Here is a 17507-nt window from a genome sequence, read left to right on the forward strand (position 1 = left end):
AGAGGTGATGGACCTAAAATGCAGAATAAGACACATTTTTTGACATGTCCAATGTGAAAATTTGCTTTGCTGGGCTATGCATCTTTGTTATGAAGGTTTTTTTAAAAAAGTGTTCAATGGGGGAAGGTGAGAGGGAGAGAAAATAAATGCTTGTAAAATAATTAAATTTTTTTAATTTTAAAAATGAGAGGACTCATCAGATTATATGATTTCTAAGGTTCCTGTCATATATAAATCCTAACATACTATATTTCTTTAATCCTTGAGTTGTCCAAAAGAGATGGATGGAGGCAGTGACCAGAAGAACATAATGAGATTTTAGAGGGTTTTTCTGCTCCATGATGACTTTTCCTAGATGCTATCTTAGGTCCCTTTTGGCTCAGAAAGTCTAGGTTTTGTGAGTGTTCTGAGAGCATGATTCTATGATTTTTTCCACCTCTCCTCATCAAACAATAGAAGATTCTTTTGAACATTGATTCTGTGATTAATCCTTAGCTATTTCTTGTCATGATGTGCTGTTACATATGCTAACTAGTGTGATGAAAATATGAACCATATTTAAACTTCTCAGTGTCAGCAACTAAACTTTACTAATCAAATGCAAAGCAAACATTAGTTTATATTATTTATTAGACAATATAAACATTAATTTTGTTAGGAACAAAGGACTAACCAGATTTCCTAGGGCTTCTGAGTAAGTGGTGTCCTGTGTCAGTATTCAGTGACAAAGTTTCCTCTCTCCTCAGCTGGAGGCTGTGTGTCTAAGCATGGATTTATAAGCCGAGGGGAAAATCATTATGAAGAAGGAGAAATTCCAGGTGTGAGAGAGACAAATTAACTGGTGTCATTAGAGGAGGCTGAAAAGAATGGGGAGGAAGCTGCAGGAAAAGGTGTTGGCTTTAGCAAGGAGAATTTTTGAGGCCAAAAGGAAGAAGAGAATGTGTGAGGACATTGAAGGATGGAGAATAAAGAGACATGAGAGTTTACAACAGATAGTCTTAATTTTCTCATTAAAGTTAGAGGTATGGCCATTTGCTATGAGAAAGAGGATAGGAGTTGCGTTGGGGGTTGGAGAAGAGAGATTTAAAACAGCAAGTGTGTTGAGTATGAAGGGAACTCATTCAGAAGTGAATAAAAAGATCACTGTGCTTCACAGGTCCTAGCTGAGGTTAAGTGGCATGAACTTATAATGGGTCCTGTCAATGATTTCCTGTCCCCTCCCCCCATTAGCATTCAATGGCTGAGGAGGAGTATCAGAGGAGTTGGATGGGAATAAGTACAAAGGGTTAAGTGATGGAAGGACTAAGGTCCAAGAGATTCAAGGTTAGGATTATTGAAGTAGCTGACCACATGGTTAAGCCTGGGTAAGAGGAAAATGAGTTTAGAACATGGTTGACTGACTGGATGGGCCTGAATGGGATAAGGGCAAAGGACAGGAGAAGATTAAGGAATAAGGAGAATTGGAAGGATAGGAGACTGGGGTCAGAGTGGGAAAATTCGAAATTCATAATCTTGCAGGTGTAATTTTGAGTTGATAGTGAGGTTTGAGATCTGGCTACCCTGGTTAGTTTTGAGGTAAAGTGGCAGTGGAGGTCATATTTTCATCCATCACCCCCATTACTTTTCCGCAAGTCTAATTTACTAGAATCTAATGATGATAAACTGGACCAAGAATTTGAACTTCCGACTTCACCTCCACCCCTAATCCTTCATCCCTAGATCCCTGACTTCCCACTTTCCCATTCTTCCACCACCACCAGGGCCAAAAGAGGTACTCCCTTCTAGGAGCTGTCCAGCATTCTGAAAACGCCGCAATACAAACGGAGTGCGCAAGCGCCTGCTGTATGGTGGGAAGCCAGCCAGAGGGGCCTGGGGGAGGAGGCCGTGGCCTGGACAAGATCCCACTGCGCATCCTCCTCGGCTCCCCCACCCCTAGTCTGCAGTCCCAGCCCCAGATTCTGCACCAGAGAACCTACCGCCCTCCTCTGCGGATTTCCAGGTCTTCACTTGCCCACTGCCCCACCTCCTCTTCTTCCTCTTCATTCTTCTCTCTTCCTCCCAGGTTTCCTCCACCCGCTCCTCCTGCATTTCCTTTTCTGTTTTCACCTCTTCCTCCCCGTCTTTGTTCTTTTTCACCTCCCTGTTTTCCCTTTCTTCTCCGTTCTTTCCTGTCTTTTTCTCTTGCCGCTCAGAATTCTCACATCCTTCTCTTTTCCTTTATCTCTTACCTTTCCCCCCATTTGTCTCCCCTTCTTTCTTTCCTGTTCATCTCTGTCCTCCACCTCTTCTCCCTTTCGGGGCTGTGCCCAGGCCTGACCATGGGGAAAAACAAATTAGTCTTCGCCCAGGGTTCCTGCTACTTCCTTGCCTTCCTGTTTAGCTTCATCGTGGTGGTGCCACTGACTGAGAACTGCCATGACTTCCACGGCCGCTGCTTGCTCTTCACTGAGGGCATGTGGCTGAGCACCAATCTGACCGTGCAGGAACATCAGCGCTTCACGGTGCAGGAGTGGGGCTCACCCGCTGCCTGCCACTACTCTCTGCTCGCTGCCCTGCTCTCCCTGTCTGTGGCCATCGGGTTAGCCTGGCGGTCGCTCTATCTCCTGTGCAAGGGATTCGACGAGTAAGTAGTGGCGGCCCCCACGCGGCCCCTAGCCCCAGCAAAACCTGCTTGGGGCTAAGAACTGTGTCCCTAGGGCGCAGCTCTCTCCTCTGGACCCCATCTACTCCCGTGCAAACAAGCCCCCTCACCTGAAAACAATCCTTGCCCAAATGTAAAAAGCCATCCTCTCCCATATCCTTCCGTGCAGTCCCTCCTCTAAACAACCTTCTTCCAATAGCTCCTCCGGAAAACATCCCCTTCCTGTGGAAACTGTTTCCACTCCCATGCAAAAATCATCGCTATGCACACAAGCTGCCCCCATCATTATCGAACTCTGTTCCTCTGCAATCCCGGCAAATAGACATCCTCTTGTGCAAACGCTATCCAATATCACTATCCAAAGATCTGACCCCTCTGTACTGCCCCTTCACCTCCCACCCCAGACAAACTTCCTTCTTCCCGGTGCAAAAATTACCTAGTCATCTCTCTCCAAGCTTGACTCTGGCCTAGAGGAGAACATTCCCTTTAGTACCATGGACACTTCTCCCATATTCTTATTTCTTGATGGAGAGAAGGAAAAACCGTGCAAAGTGAGGGAGGAAAGGGCCGGGCTGAGGCCTGAGTGAGAAGAGACAAAAGCCTTTCTTCCACCTCACTCTCCCACAAACAAATTTCTTTCATCCCGGATGGGAAAAATCAGTCATTAATCTAGGCAGTTGGGGTTTGAGTCACTGCAAATATTAGTCATGTGACCTCCAGGAAGTCATTTAACACCTCGGAGCCTCAGTTTCTCCATCTGCAAAATGGGAATAATACTGCTTACACCCTCCCTCCCCCCCACATGGATACAATGTGAGGAAAACACTTAGCAAGATCTCATAGTAGCTAGAATTTATGTAACCTTTTAAGGCTTGCAAGGCACTTTGCATTTATTTCATTTGATAAATGCAAAGTGCTTTGCATTTAGGTAGGTGCTATTATTATCCCCATTTTACACATGAAGAAGAGGTTAAGTGACTAGCCTAGGTCACACAGCTAAGAAGTGTCTGAGGTAAGATTTAAACTCAGATCTTCCTGACTTTAGGTCCTAATACCCTGTCCACTGTACCACTTAGCTATCCCATCTGCATCATTACAGATATCTGATATTTGGAATCCTCCAGATGTTTGGGCAGTATGTAGTCCAAATATTTGGATGGCAAATTTAATTTTTTTAACTTTCCTTACATATTTTGGAGGGTGGTAGACCTATGTTAGCTCTCAGCGATGGCATTCTTTCTGTTCTTTTCCCTCCCTAGATCTGATAAGGCTCTCTACTGTCTAGAAAGGTCCTTAGGCCCAAAGAGATGATTTCTAGTGATGTCAGGGAATCAGGGAAGCCCTACCAATTTCTCCCCTTTTCAAGGGGCTTATCTACAGAGGGGTTGCTTTCTTAAGATAAATTCTTTATCTTCAAGATAAACATAACTTAAGGACTCTATCTGTTATGGTGTGGACGAGTTGACACCTGTGTTGGTATAGGAATGATCTACCCTAATGATATCACTGGTCTTTGAAGTATATTATTATTGATATTAATACCTCTTGCATTCTCCTTATTATACAGTAAGTTCCTTGAGGGAAGGGAACTGGATCATTTTCATCTTCCGTATCCCCAGCTTTGATCAAAGGCCTTGAATATAGTAGGTGCTTAATAAATGCTTATTAATTTTGAATAAGTCAACTAGTATGCATTTTCTGAGCACTCACCATGTTCCTAGCCTGTGAGATCCTAATGTTTAATGAAGATGAGACTTATACATTAATACTGTAATATTTCAATAATTTAATGTATCCATGAGCTCATCAATATGGATACTCCTTCCCATGCAGTAGATTGCAATCCACCCATGCCTCTCATTCTGTGTCGTTTATGCTTAGGGTTTCTGATATATCTTCCATAAAGGATCTACCCAATCAACTGGAAATCTTCACTGCATTCAACATTTTGTGGTTACCAGTGCAGCATGTGGATTATCAATCTGTCATCTCTACCTATTGCTATAAGATAGTCCCACCTCCTTTTCTGATCATAATTTCCTGTATGAAATCTTCTTGGCTTCTTCTTGCTTCCAAATCATTGCTGGTAATAAGCCGACCCTACTAACATGCACTATGCTTTTCTCCATTGCCTCTGGGTCACTATAATTTTGATTCTTTGGAGATTGTGGCATTCTATGATTTACAAATGTACATACTGGAAGAATGTGGGTGTTAAAAAGCACTACTTTTGTGTGAGGGAGCAGTTTGAGCAATTTCTCATACAATCCAGGTTACCTTTTTCCCTTTTATTCAGTTCTCAGACAAGTTCATTGTTTCTCTGAAGTTTGAGCACAAGATACATATAATTCAATAAGCTTCTTGCTTATCTCACTGTGTGGCATTCTTCATCCATTTGGTTTTTCAACTGTGTGGATTGCTAGACCAGTAATTTTTTAGTAGCCATGGAGCTGCTTAAAGAGGCTCTGTAGTATTCTGGGGTTTGATGCAATTGTTAAAATATCATCTACAGATAGAAGCATCTGGAGGGTTCCATTATTTACCAAGACCCTCTTTTTCTTTTGGATTTTGCTCAGGGCATCTTTTATGACAGAAGTAAATAGTTTTGGTAAACATTTGTCTCTGTGTTTTATGCTTCACTTGCATTTGTAGCTAAATGATTACTGAATGAAGCTATAGCTCTGTAGCTGCGTCTTTCAATGTGTGATTTTAACATACACATAAGAGTCTCCTTCTTAAGGGGAGACATTTAAAGGCTACATTTTTGCTCTACAAAGTCAAATGCTTTCATGGAATCAGCAACTACAGCAAAATCTTATATTCCCTGTGTCTTTTAATCATGTGATCCAACATATAGTCTTCTACAGGAAACTTTTTTGGGGAAAAAGCCTGTTCTATTCTCATAGTCTCATTAAGGATGCTCTCAATGAATGTGTAAGTCATTCTTACAAAGAGTTTATAGAGATGACAATGTGGTCATATGATTTCCTAGTTATTGTTCACATTTCAATTTTCTTTATTTTGGCAATGCTATAGTTCACAAAAGTTTCCCTCTTTGAGACAACTTAAAAACAATCTCTTAATGCTTTCAAAATTGTGTTGCCTCCAGGATGGATTTTTTCTGTTAGCACTCAGCAGACAGCTACAGATGCTCTTTGTGATTTTATTTTCTGAGGTGCCGTTTTCACTTCTGTCCATTGGAGAGTCCAAATATGGTGGTCTCATTGTCAGTGATGATGAAAATAAATTACTTTAGAAACTCTGGTAGATTTGCTTCATTTTCATCTATTTGTTGTCCTCCTACTGGTTTAATTATAAACTCTCTCTGAATGATATGGCTTCAATGTCAATTTTTAATTTTTTTGCAGACTTGTCACCTCTCCCATTTGTTCTCACCACTGTTTGCTATTTTGTGAAGTGACATTGGTTGCAATCTTTGACTATCCTACTTTGTAACCTTTTACAAGTTAGTTTAAACTCTAAACTGATGTCAGTGACTTCCAGGTCTTTCTGCTTAGCAAGGATTTCACATATTGATTGGCTGAGGTATTTTTTTCTGGGCTCTTTGTTACAGTGATTGCCACATACTGATTTAACTTTTGTAAGAAATGGTGACAAAGTTAATGTCTTTTCACTTACCTTTTCATTTTTTTAGCCATTAAGAGCTGATTTGAGTAAGTCAGGTTTGAGCTGTTCTAATTGCCCATGCGTTCTTCTTCTTATCTTTATTTTTTTCTTCTAGTTTGGTACTTATTTTAACCATTGCTTTAACTAGTTGTTGGTCTGACTTCACATAGGCAATTAATTCATAAATGATTCGTAGATTGATAGGTAATTTTTTCCTTCTTCTTAACATAGTGTTTGGCACATAGAGCACATGTGATGCTGGTTTTATTTTTGATCATGTTTACGGTACTAGCCACAACTAGCACCTTCTGCAGATATTAACAATATACTGATATGAGGCTTCTGAGAGGTCTTTGACCTCTTTCATTTCTCAACCTTGACCTACTGCACTGCCAAAGGAGTCTGTGACCAAAAAAAGAGTTAAGAACCTAGTTCAACATTATCATTTTGTAGATGTGGAAACTGAGGCTTAGAGAGGATGTGACTTGACCAACATTGTACAGCTAGTAGGTAACCAATATGTGTTAGAACCAGAATGTAAATCCAGATAATCTCAAGTCTAAGACTGTCCATTCTGCCACACTTCCTGGAAACTGATAATGCTATTTATTATTAATAGATAGGAAATCAAAATATTGACACTGCTAATCCTAATGATTTATATTATTAGAATTATAACTTTCTTGATTATGATATTCACTGTCAATATCAGTAATATAACAATGTCATTAATATCATAATTGTTAATATATTAACATTGTTACAATGACATCAATGGTGTTATTTATTTATGTTACTTTCAAATACCAGTAGCATTTGTTATCTACATAATTATTAATGATAGACTATATTATAGGATGCTTTATAGTTTACAAAATATGTTGCATCATTACTTTTCATTTTTACTATATTCTTGTGGAGGAGGGCAGGGAAGAGAGACATGTGGAAATAAGTATAGAAAAAGACTTGTTTAGCTCACAGGGCTAGTTGGTTAGTGAATTGGCAAAGAATGTTTTCGAGACATAAGCCTATGTTAAGTGGTATGGCTCCAACAGTAAGATCTGTAAGAATTCAAGAAGTAGAGCAGGGGCCACACTACAGAAAATAGAATTATCAGACTAGGATTCGTTTTCTGGCTAGTCAATGGGGTTAAGTGACTTGCCCAGGGCCACACAGCTAGTAAGTGTTATGTGTCTGAGGCCGGATTTGAACTCAGGTCCTCCTGAATCCATGGCCAACGCTCTATCCACTGCACCACCTAGGTGCCCCTCAGACTAGGATTCTTGAAGGAAGTTTAGAACAAATTAGGGATTAAACTTAGAAGACTTTTACTCAGAAGATGAAGGATAGACTGAAAGGAACTAATATGTACAAATATAGTTGTAATCTCTCTTTTTTAGTGGCAAAGAATTGGAAACTGAGAGGGTTCCCATCATTGAGGAATGGGCAAACAAGCTGTGAATATGATAGAACACTATTGGCCTATAGGAAAAGATGAAGGGGCTAGTTTCAGAGAAACCTAGGAAGATTTGTATGAACCGATAAAGAGTGAAGTGAACAGAAGCAAAAGAACAATTTAAACAATCATAACAATATTGTAAAGACAAATACTTTTGAAAGACTCAGGAACTTTGTTCACCACAATGACCAGTTATAACTTCAGAAGACTCATGAAGAAACATTCTACCCATCTCCTGACAGAGAGATGATGAACTCAGAGTGTGGCTGAGAGTGTTTTTGGACACGGCCAATGTGGGAATTTGTTTTGTCTGATTATATATGTTTATAACAACTGTTTTGTTTTTCTTTCTTTCTTAATGTGTGTGTGTTAGGTGATGGAGAAGGGAGAGAAGGCAGATTTTTATTGAAAAAGTATATTTAATTAGCTTTATCAAAAGTCATGCTAGACTTTTAATGTCTTTTCTTTAAAAAAAAGGATTGCTACATATCTAAACGAGGTACAGATACTGACAGAATGTAACACTCTTGGACTCCATTGATTCCAAAAAAGATGACTCAGAAAACATCAACAGTTACTGATTTAGATGCCTACCTTCCTATCTATACAAAGTCTTTATGAGGGTCATCTATACATGAAAAAGGCTATCCTTGATAAGGATATTAGTAGGGAGGGAACAATAAGGTTTATTCAAATGATAGTCAACAAATGATGACATCTTTACCATCTCACAGTTGACTGAAAGATGTGGAGCGTATAAGTTTATGCTTATTTTTGTCGATTACAAAAGAATAAACATTTTAAAAAATAAAAGATCATTAAAAGATCATTTAAGAAGAGGAATAATTTACACATTGGATGATCAATCAGGATCCAAAAAAGATCTTCACAGGTTGGAATAATAGGCCAAACCTAATAAAAGAAGATGCACTTATTTTAATGCTTCAAGGAACTGTAATTTAATTTGCATATGTCCTAGCTCCCCAGGTACAGGTGAGATAGTTTAACAACTGTTAGATTTTCTGAAATCTATGACCAAAAATAAAGTCTGGGAATCATATTTCAAGAAATTATCCATGAAAACTGCTCAGATTTATGAGATCCAGAAAGCAAGCGGAAATAGGAAGACTTGACCTGATAGAAAATCAAAGTAAAAACTCTTAGGAATGTTATAGTCAAAATCCAGCACCTCTATGACAAAGGAAAAACACTATAATAAGAAGGAATGAAAAAAATTAAGTTTCATGGGATCATAGTCAAGATCAAATAAAACTTGGCAGCAACTATTGTAATGGAGAGAAAATCTTGTAATAGGATATTCCAGAAAGCAAGAAAAAAATGGGCTTACAACCAAGGGTGACACCTTAAAAGACTGAGTATAATCCTACATGGGTAAAAATGAATCTTTATTGGAATAGAGTATTTAAATATTTAGGATGAAAAAGCTAGAGCTGAGTAGAAATTTTGATTCTAAATATAGGAATCAAAAGAAACCCAGAAAGATATATTCACTTGGAATTAAGAGATGATTGAGTACCTACATTTTAATGGAGGAGAATAGAGAAGGGTCCTTTCAGAATCTTAATGCGTTCAAAAGTTGTATGTGCATTTCAGGAAGAAAACAGAGAAACTATGGGTGGTATTGTTCTGTTTCAATAATTTTAAGAAAATGAAAGAAAATGAAGGGATAAAAAGAAATGGGGGAGAAAGGGGTAGAATGCATTATGGGTGTGCACAAGAAGAAAATTACATAAACATAATGGGCGGGTGTAGTGAGCATCACATGAACTTTTATCTAAACTGAACAAAGAAGGGTTGAACGTGCATACACATAGAATTTGATATAGTATTAAACTCAACAGTGATATAGGCAAGGATAGGGAAGGGGGAGATTGAAGTTTAAGAGGGGAGAATTGGAGAGGTCTTTTTCACAAGCAAAACAAATGTCAACTTTGGAAGGTGAATCATCAAGGGGAGATTAAAAGGAAAGAAAGTGTAAGAACCAGTGATTGGAGTGTGGGTGAGGAGAATATAGGACTGGCAGTGGAATAGAAGCAGGTGGCTTCTATTATAGTTCACTAGGGCTTATCACATTTGTTCCCTTTTACCATCCTCTGTAAAGAGTGAGTCAGGTGCAAAGAGAAGAAATAGCATAAGAAAATATGGAGAGAAATGCACAATTAATAATCATAACTGTGAATATGAACAAGATGAATTCACTTGTAAAATGAAAGAGAAAATAATCCCACAATATGTTGTTTGCAAGAAATTTGAAACAAAGATTCACTAATGCATTACTATACCAAACATCACGTGTATATTTGATACAAAGATGCTATGGTTAAGTAAACTTTTTTTGTTGCCATGGTCTTCCAGTGTCTTCTCATTTTATCCCAGTTCCCAATCTGAACTTGGCATGACTCAGCTCTGGCCTGTAACACCATGCTTCTTACAGATAGCTTGGCAATATTCCATTATATTCATGTACCATAATGTATTTAGCCATTCTCCAATTTACTTTGTTTCTAGTTCTTTGCCACTGCAAAAAATACTCTATTTTGGTGTGTGTGGAGCCTTTCTTTTTATTATTGACCTTCTTGGGTTATATGGCTACTGACGAGCTAGAGATTTATGAATATGGTTAGCAGGTGTGAATATTTCATCACTGTCTTAAGATAGTTTCAAATTGCTCTCCAAATGGTTGGCTAATTTATTAGTCAAAAATGTGCCTGTTTTCTGTAACCCATCCAACATTAGTTATCTCCAGCTTTTGTCCTCTGTTAATTTGCTTGGTCTGAAGTCAAACTTAGAGTTGGTTTGTTTTGTATTTCTTGTATTTTTAGTAAGTTTGGAAACAATCTTTCATAAGATAGTCAATAGTTTGTAACTCTTCTTTTGAGAACTATTTGACCACTTATTCATAATGGGAGTATCAGCATTACCTCCAATTTAGTTGCTTAACAATCAACATACAAATTATGATGTGGATTGAAGTTGAGTAGGGCAGTTGGATATGTGGCAGAGCGGATAGAGTGCTGGGCTTGGAGTTAGGAAGATGAATCTTTCTGAGTTCAAATCAGGCCTCAGACACTTACTGCCCATGTGACCCTAGGCAAGTCACTTCACCTTGTTTGCCTCAGTTTCCTCATCTGCAAAATGAGCTGGAGAAGGAAATGACTCCAGTATCTTTGCCAAGAAAACCCTAATGGAGGTCATGAAGAATCAGACATGGCTGAAATGACTGAAAAGCAAAATGATGTTGAAGATATATAGTGTAAAGAACACTAACCATAAGGTCAAGAATCCTTGAAAATAATTGAAATGGCCTAATTTATCCTTTGCGGTCACCTCTGTTAGAATTCTTCCCCATGCCGTGGGTGTGAAAGGTATCTAATCTGGTTTTCTTTTGTTTTTTGAATGGTTTGACTTATAACAATAAGGTACTATAAGCATTTTAAACTTCTTGTGGCATGTAATTCACAAAATATTTGTCTAATCCTAATTTTTTTCAAATTACTTTACAGTTTTCCCAGCAGGTATTTTCAACTTCTTTGCTAAAGATTTCATGTTCTTTTTTAGACTTGGCTTAGCATCCCTACTAAATGAATGAGCCTGAGCAAGTCATTTACCTTTTCTAATCTTCAGTTTCTTTTTCTGAAAAAAATGATTAATAATCAATCAATCAATCAGCATTTATTCAGCAACTCCTTCGTGCCAGGTACTGTACTAAGCCTGGGGATACAAAAGAGGTTCCCTACCCTAATGGTTTATTGTGAAGGAAGAGTTTTGTAAGCCTTAGAAAATCATAGAAATGGGAGCTATCATTTATACAGTTAGGATTTCCTTCCCCGGGGTTAATGAGGATAGGGTCATGTGTGACTCTCTTCCAGCTTACCTGCTGTTGGTAATTTAATGTCCTGTTTAGTCATTTACAAAGTACAATGCATCCAAGTGAAGAGGGAATGAGACCTGCTTGGTCTGAATTAAACAGCTATATGGGGCTCTGAGGAGAGGCTGCCAGGATGGAGGGAAGTGAGTTCTGGATTCCCAGAGAGCTTGCAGATGCCATGAGTTGGCTATTTCTGAGCCTTATCTCTTTGCTCTCCTCTCTACAGGACCTGCCTTGAATCATTTGCAGCTTTGATGCTTAATATCTTCATCCTCTTTGTAGTCTTCATTGCCTGTACTATCATCAGTGTGGGATTTGACATGTGGTGTGATGCCATCACAGAGAAAGGCCGCATGCCCAACAGGTATGTGCATGTTCTGCTTTCTGTACCCTGGGGGAAAGGTGTGTGTTTGTGTGTGTGTGTGTGTGTGTGTATGTGTGTATGTGTGCATGTGTGTGTGTGTTTGAGGATGAAAAGGAAGTCAGTTCAAGGCAGCTCTATGTTCAAATAGATGAATGAATGAAAAAAAAAGCATCTTTCTAATTGCTTACTCTGATCCATGCATTGTGCTAAGCTCTGGGGATACAAATAGAAAAAGCAAGACAGCCTCTTCCCTCAAAGAACTCATACTCTAATTGGAAGAGACAACATATAAAAGAAAGTTCAGCTGCAGCATGGATGGAAAGGTCCAGAAGGATACAATGATGGACATTGTACATAGCGAAGTCCAGATGTTCTGGATTCTGTAAGGAGGCCAGATGATAGAACAGAGTGACTGCGGGCTGTAGAGACAGAGCAGGTGATAAAGTCTGGAGGATCTTACAAGGCAGTAGGAGGGCAGATGGCAAAGGGCTGGTGGTACTTCATTTCATCAGAAGGAATGGAGTTGTTAACTCCCATCTCTTCCAAGGTATGTGAGTGGTCATGCATCCTGGGCTAATGCAAAAGGACAGGGCATCCGAGTGTTGGCGGTCATTCTCACCCATCGGCAGTCCTGCGTGCATTCTGGGACATCTAAGGCTGGAAAAAGAAATGAAGGAAGACTTTAGGGGGAGGGATAAGGCATCCCCTTCAGTAGGAACATTAGTTCTACAGGCAAATGACATGAGTTACCTGGGTAATCCATTTTCTTACCTGTAAGATGAAGTGGCAAGGGGGTGCTGGGCAAGATGCTTCTCACAGTAGACAGATGTATGACCTGCTGTCTTCTTTCCAATTTAATTATGAAACATTTGTGGGACTCCTTTTGGTGGTCCTTGGAACTGGCAGTATCTGATTTCTTCCAAGTCCTGGGAGGAGACCACATTAGGTTTATTGGAAGAAGCAGTGTCAAAACCTGAGATTTTCTTTCTTTGAATTTACATTACTTTCTTCTCAGAGGTTTTTCTTGGCTGAAGGAAATCATTTGAAGTGGGACTGCTCCCTTGTGGGGCAGAAGGGAATTTTGGAAATAACTTTCTGTCCCTATATCTTTGCCTTTTTAGCTGCGAAGAGCTTCAGAATATGGACTTGGATTTGAACCCTGAAAACTCAGCCTTTTATGACCAGTTTTCTCTCGCCCAGGTAGGTATGACTGTGAGATTGGGTGAGGAGTGCTGTTAGCTGTTAAGGAGGGCTATTCTAGGGATGAGGGGGAGTCCTGCTGACTTGGCCCTTTGGCTCATTCCACAGACTTAGAAGGGAATTTAGAGAGTATTTAGTCCATTTCTGCCTGAGAAGGAACCTTCTCTACAATCTCTCTGATAAATGGATATTTAGACTCTGCTGGAATATAGCCATTTGTGGGGAGAAAATAGAGAAGGGGACAAGCATTTATTAAGCCTCTACTATATGCTAGGTACTGCGCTAATTGCTTTATAACTATTATCTCATTTGATACTCACAATCACCCTGGGAAGTAGGCGCTATTATTGTCCCCTTTTTATAGTTGAGGCAGACAGATGTTAAATGATATTCCCAGGGTCATATATCTAGTAAGTTCTGGAGGCTGGATTTGAACTCAGGTCTTCCTGAGGCTAGGTTCAGAGCTCTAGCCACTCCACAACTTAGCTGGGATTATGGATCATGGGTCTAGAACTAGAAGTGACTCTAGAGTCATTTAGTTTAATCCCACTATTTAGCACATAAGAAAACTGAGGTCCAGAGAAGTCATTATTAGCTAACTCTTTCCTGAGGTAGCCCATTCCACTTTTTAGACAGTTTTTTTTTTTTACCAAATTCTTCCTTGTAGTGAGTCAGTGTCTTCTTCCCTGTAACTTTCTCCTATTATTCTTAGCAGTGTCCCTGGAGCTGGGCAGAGCAAGCCAGAGCCTTCTTCCATTAGACAGCCCTTCAAACCTTTACAGGCTGGTAACCAATATAGAGAATAAGGAGAGAGAGACCTTAGCTCAGTTTGTTGGGAGGCCGTGAGATGCAGCAGGCTGAGACTAGTGACTTTGGAGTCAGAGAGTCTGCTTCATATCCTGCCTCTCTGATGCTTACTGTCTATGAGATCTTGGGCAAGTCATGACCTTCCTAGCCCTCAGTTTGCTCATCTGTGAAATGAGAAGCTTGGAGACTGCGCACTGGCCCTGAAGTCAGGAGGTCCTGGGCTCAAGACCAAGATCCTCTCCTGCTGCCTTGTTGTGTGCCCCTAAGCAATATCTTTGGTCCTTCTTTATCAGAATGGATGAAAACATGTTTACTGCCTACCTCATAGAGTTTTTAAGAGAAATACAGTTGCTTTCCAGCTGTATTCTACTCTTCATGACCTCGTTTGGGGTTTTCTTGGTAAACATATGGGAGTGATTTGGCATGTCCTTCTCCAGCTCATTTCACAGATGAGGAAACTGAGGCAAATAGGCAAATTTAAGTGACTTGTCCAGGGTCTCACAGCTAGTAAATGTCTGAGGCTGGATTTAAACTCAGATCTTCCTTCCTGCAGATCTAGAACTCTATCCACTTTTAAGAGGAAAGTGCTTTGCAAACCTCAAGCCCAGAGAATTTAAATGACTTCCAAAGATTATACAGGTAGTGAGTGGGTTTCTGCATCTGGATGAGACCTTAGGCATCTATCATCTAACCCAAATGCTTCATCTCACCCATCAGGAAACTAAGGCCCAGATAGTTTTGGGCTACACTTTCCCAAAGTCACACGAGCAGAGCTGGGATTTGAATTCAGGTCTTCTGACTCCTAATCCCATACCCTTTTCTCTCCCACATGGTAATTATTTCAATGATTGAGGAAATGTTTAAAAAAGAATTTTAAAAATAACAATTTTATTTATTTAAAATAAACTTTTTTCATAAAGCAAAAGCAAGAGAAATGTGAAATGAATTTTATGTAAATGATGGCTAAAATGGCTTTCGTTTATGTCCCCCACTCCTGAGCACAGCAGGCTCTTGGTCAGACTTTTCCATCTTGAAGTTCATTAAATTATTTCTTCTTCCTGATTGATCACTTCCCCAAATGTCTGAAAAACGAAAGAGATGCATTTATCTAAGCCACTGGAGGATGATTAACTTTCCACACTTCTTAGTACTGAGGCTAAGTCAATTTAGGTCAGCTAAGCCTTCACTTGGCAGGCTGGTGTTAGCAGAGAAAACTTTGGACTGGAAGTCAGACCTTTGTTCTGGTTCTGGCTTTGCTGCTCATGTTCTATGTGACATTGAGCAAGCTGATTGCCCTCTCTGAGTCTGTTTCTTCCTCTATAAAATGAGGAGATTGTCTGCTTGTCCTTCCTCAGGAAGGGGAAGTATGTGTAGGGTGTCAAAGACAACACTGTTCCAAGGGAATCACAGATTGTGCTTTGGTGTATCCTTGTCAAGGCAGGCATCAGAGGGGGCCCAGAGCTGCTAGTTATCAGTGAAGAAAGTATTTTCATAATTTCTCCTGGATTCAGAAACAAAGGGACATGTCCTTCCAAGGATTATAAGAATGAAAATCTAAGGGCTGTCCCCTGGTTGGGGGTAAGAGAATCAATCTATAAACATTTCTTAAGCTCCTATTATGTGCCAGGCATTGGGCTAAGTGCTGGGAATAAAAAAAAGGTGAAAGACAGTTACTGCCCTGAAAAAATTCACAATCTAATGGAGTAGTGGTTTGGGTTGGGGGAGGGCTCTTTGTTGAAAAACCCCTTTGCCCCTGAAGGTGAGATAGAACAATGGAACACAAGCTGGGAGGAAAACCTTCCCTTCTGGGCTCTGAGACCCATCAGGTCAGCCTGGGCTAGAGTTTGCTGGGGCTCAGGGAGGGACAGATGGAGATAGCTATGTGCTTTTTTTGATTCATGTTGGTTGCTAAGTTGGAAAATACTAATAAACAATGGTAACACTAGACAACAATAATCAGTCTGTCATGTAATGAAGAGCAGTTGAGTGGAAAAGTTCCAGGAAACCTGGAGTTATTTCCTGGCTCTACCAAATACTAGCCGTGTGATGCTGGGTAAATCAACTTAACCTCTCCGAGACTCTGCCTTCTCATATATCAAGGGAGGATAATCATGCTTGTACTACCTACCTCACAGGTTTATACTTTGTAAATCTTAAAGCACTATAGAAATAGTTATTTATTGTCATTTATTATTGTTATTATTACTATTATGTTTGAATCATCCTTTTTGACTTTTCAAAATGCTTCCCCATTCATTTGCTCACTTATTCCTCATAAACACCCCATGAGGTAAGCAGGGCAGGGATTACTGGCCTCATTTTTTGATGGGACAACTGGAGGATGGAGAAGATGTTACTGACCTGGGCCCACCTCCTCTGTGAAGTCCTCCCTGACTATCCTGACCTCCGGGGTTGTCACCCTTCCTGAATTCCTACTTGGCTGAAACTTGCAACTTGCTGCCTGATTATCTTTTGTTTACTGCTCTCTCAGATCATCAATCAGAGAATTTCCGAACAGATTTCTGAGAGCAGTTAGGCCAACACGTGCTTGATAATCCTTGACAAGTGGTTATTGAATTCAATTCAATAAACGTTTAGTAAGCACCAGTCACTACAGGCAAGACACTCTGCTAGCTACTAGATGTAGAGACAAAAAACAAACAGTCCCTGACCTCAGGGAGCTTACATCCTATCATCTGTCTCTGTTTGAGGGCTAATGAGATCGGAGATTTGCCCAGGGCAGAGGGACTCTGTTTTTCTCTTGCTTATGCCAGAAACCCAGATCACTGTAAGGCACCAAATCCACTCAACAGATGGACTGATCTCCCAACTGCCTACCTTCCCTCCTCTCTGCACCCCATCTTTATTAAGCGCTCTTCCCGCTACTCGAAACTACTGACTCCCAACCCCCAACCCCAGGGATGATGCTTTCCCTTGTACCCCCCTGAGACCCTTCCACTCTGTCCTTCTGTCCTAGTTTGGTCTCTGGGCCACCTGGCTGGCCTGGCTGGGCATCACCATCTTGGCCTTCCTGAAGGTTTACCACAATTACCGGCAGGAGGACCTGTTGGACAACCTCATCCACGAGAAGGAGCTGCTGCTGGGCCGAGCCTCGTCGAGGACCTTTTTTCAAGATGACAAGAGCGGCATGATCTAATTCCAGGGCCACCCTCCTTCCCTCCCTCTCCCTGCACTACCCTCCCTTGTTCCCATTTGTGCCCCAGGGGACCTGGCCTGGCCTTTCCCTGCTAGTGCTTGCTGAAGCAAAGTCGTTGCTAGTGTGAACTGAAATTAGGTCTGGTTTCAAGCCGCCTAGTTCTGTATCCATCGAAGGTCTGTGAGGCTGTCCTGGGTAGTCTTGAGAGACTCTTCTGTGTCCTCCTCATTCCCACTCTCAGTCGCTTCCCTTCCCTCCAGCCACTCTGTCATCTTCTCTGGCCCTGGCAGTGCCAGTTTGGCCCATCTTGGTGCCAATGTTTTAGCTACAGGGCAAACTCAGAAATTAAAGTGGCACTGGTGG

At 40.5% G+C, this 17507-nt stretch overlaps 1 protein-coding gene and 1 long non-coding RNA gene across 2 annotated transcripts; one reads left to right on the top strand and one right to left on the bottom strand.

Annotated features, from left to right (window-relative positions):
- The first annotated feature begins 1873 nt into the window (after positions 1 to 1873).
- Positions 1874 to 17224, top strand: TMEM179 (transmembrane protein 179). The gene is made up of 4 exons (XM_020979488.2): positions 1874 to 2623; positions 11843 to 11980; positions 13102 to 13180; positions 16965 to 17224. The coding sequence occupies exons 1-4, from the start codon at positions 2319 to 2321 to the stop codon at positions 17142 to 17144; spliced, it is 702 nt and encodes a 233-aa protein (XP_020835147.1). The 5' UTR covers positions 1874 to 2318; the 3' UTR covers positions 17145 to 17224.
- Positions 11402 to 12907, bottom strand: LOC110203059 (uncharacterized). Its single transcript, XR_002322857.2, has 2 exons — positions 12752 to 12907; positions 11402 to 12637 (listed from the first exon to the last, which is right to left on the bottom strand). It is a non-coding gene; the product is annotated as an uncharacterized LOC110203059 (long non-coding RNA).
- Positions 17225 to 17507: the final 283 nt, after the last annotated feature.

Source organism: Phascolarctos cinereus, unplaced genomic scaffold (genome assembly GCF_003287225.1).
Source record: "Phascolarctos cinereus isolate Bilbo 61053 unplaced genomic scaffold, phaCin_HiC Scaffold_2;HRSCAF=192, whole genome shotgun sequence".
NCBI lineage: Eukaryota > Metazoa > Chordata > Mammalia > Diprotodontia > Phascolarctidae > Phascolarctos > Phascolarctos cinereus.

What these genes read in the sequence shown, in the direction of transcription:
- TMEM179 (XM_020979488.2), top strand. Translation starts at nt 2,319, where the DNA reads ATGGGGAAAAACAAATTAGTCTTCGCCCAGGGTTCCTGCTACTTCCTT. An exon ending in AAAGGCCGCATGCCCAACAG is followed by an intron (nt 11,981 to 13,101) that starts GTATGTGCATGT and finishes TTGCCTTTTTAG; the next exon opens with CTGCGAAGAGCTTCAGAATA. An exon ending in ACCAGTTTTCTCTCGCCCAG is followed by an intron (nt 13,181 to 16,964) that starts GTAGGTATGACT and finishes CTTCTGTCCTAG; the next exon opens with TTTGGTCTCTGGGCCACCTG.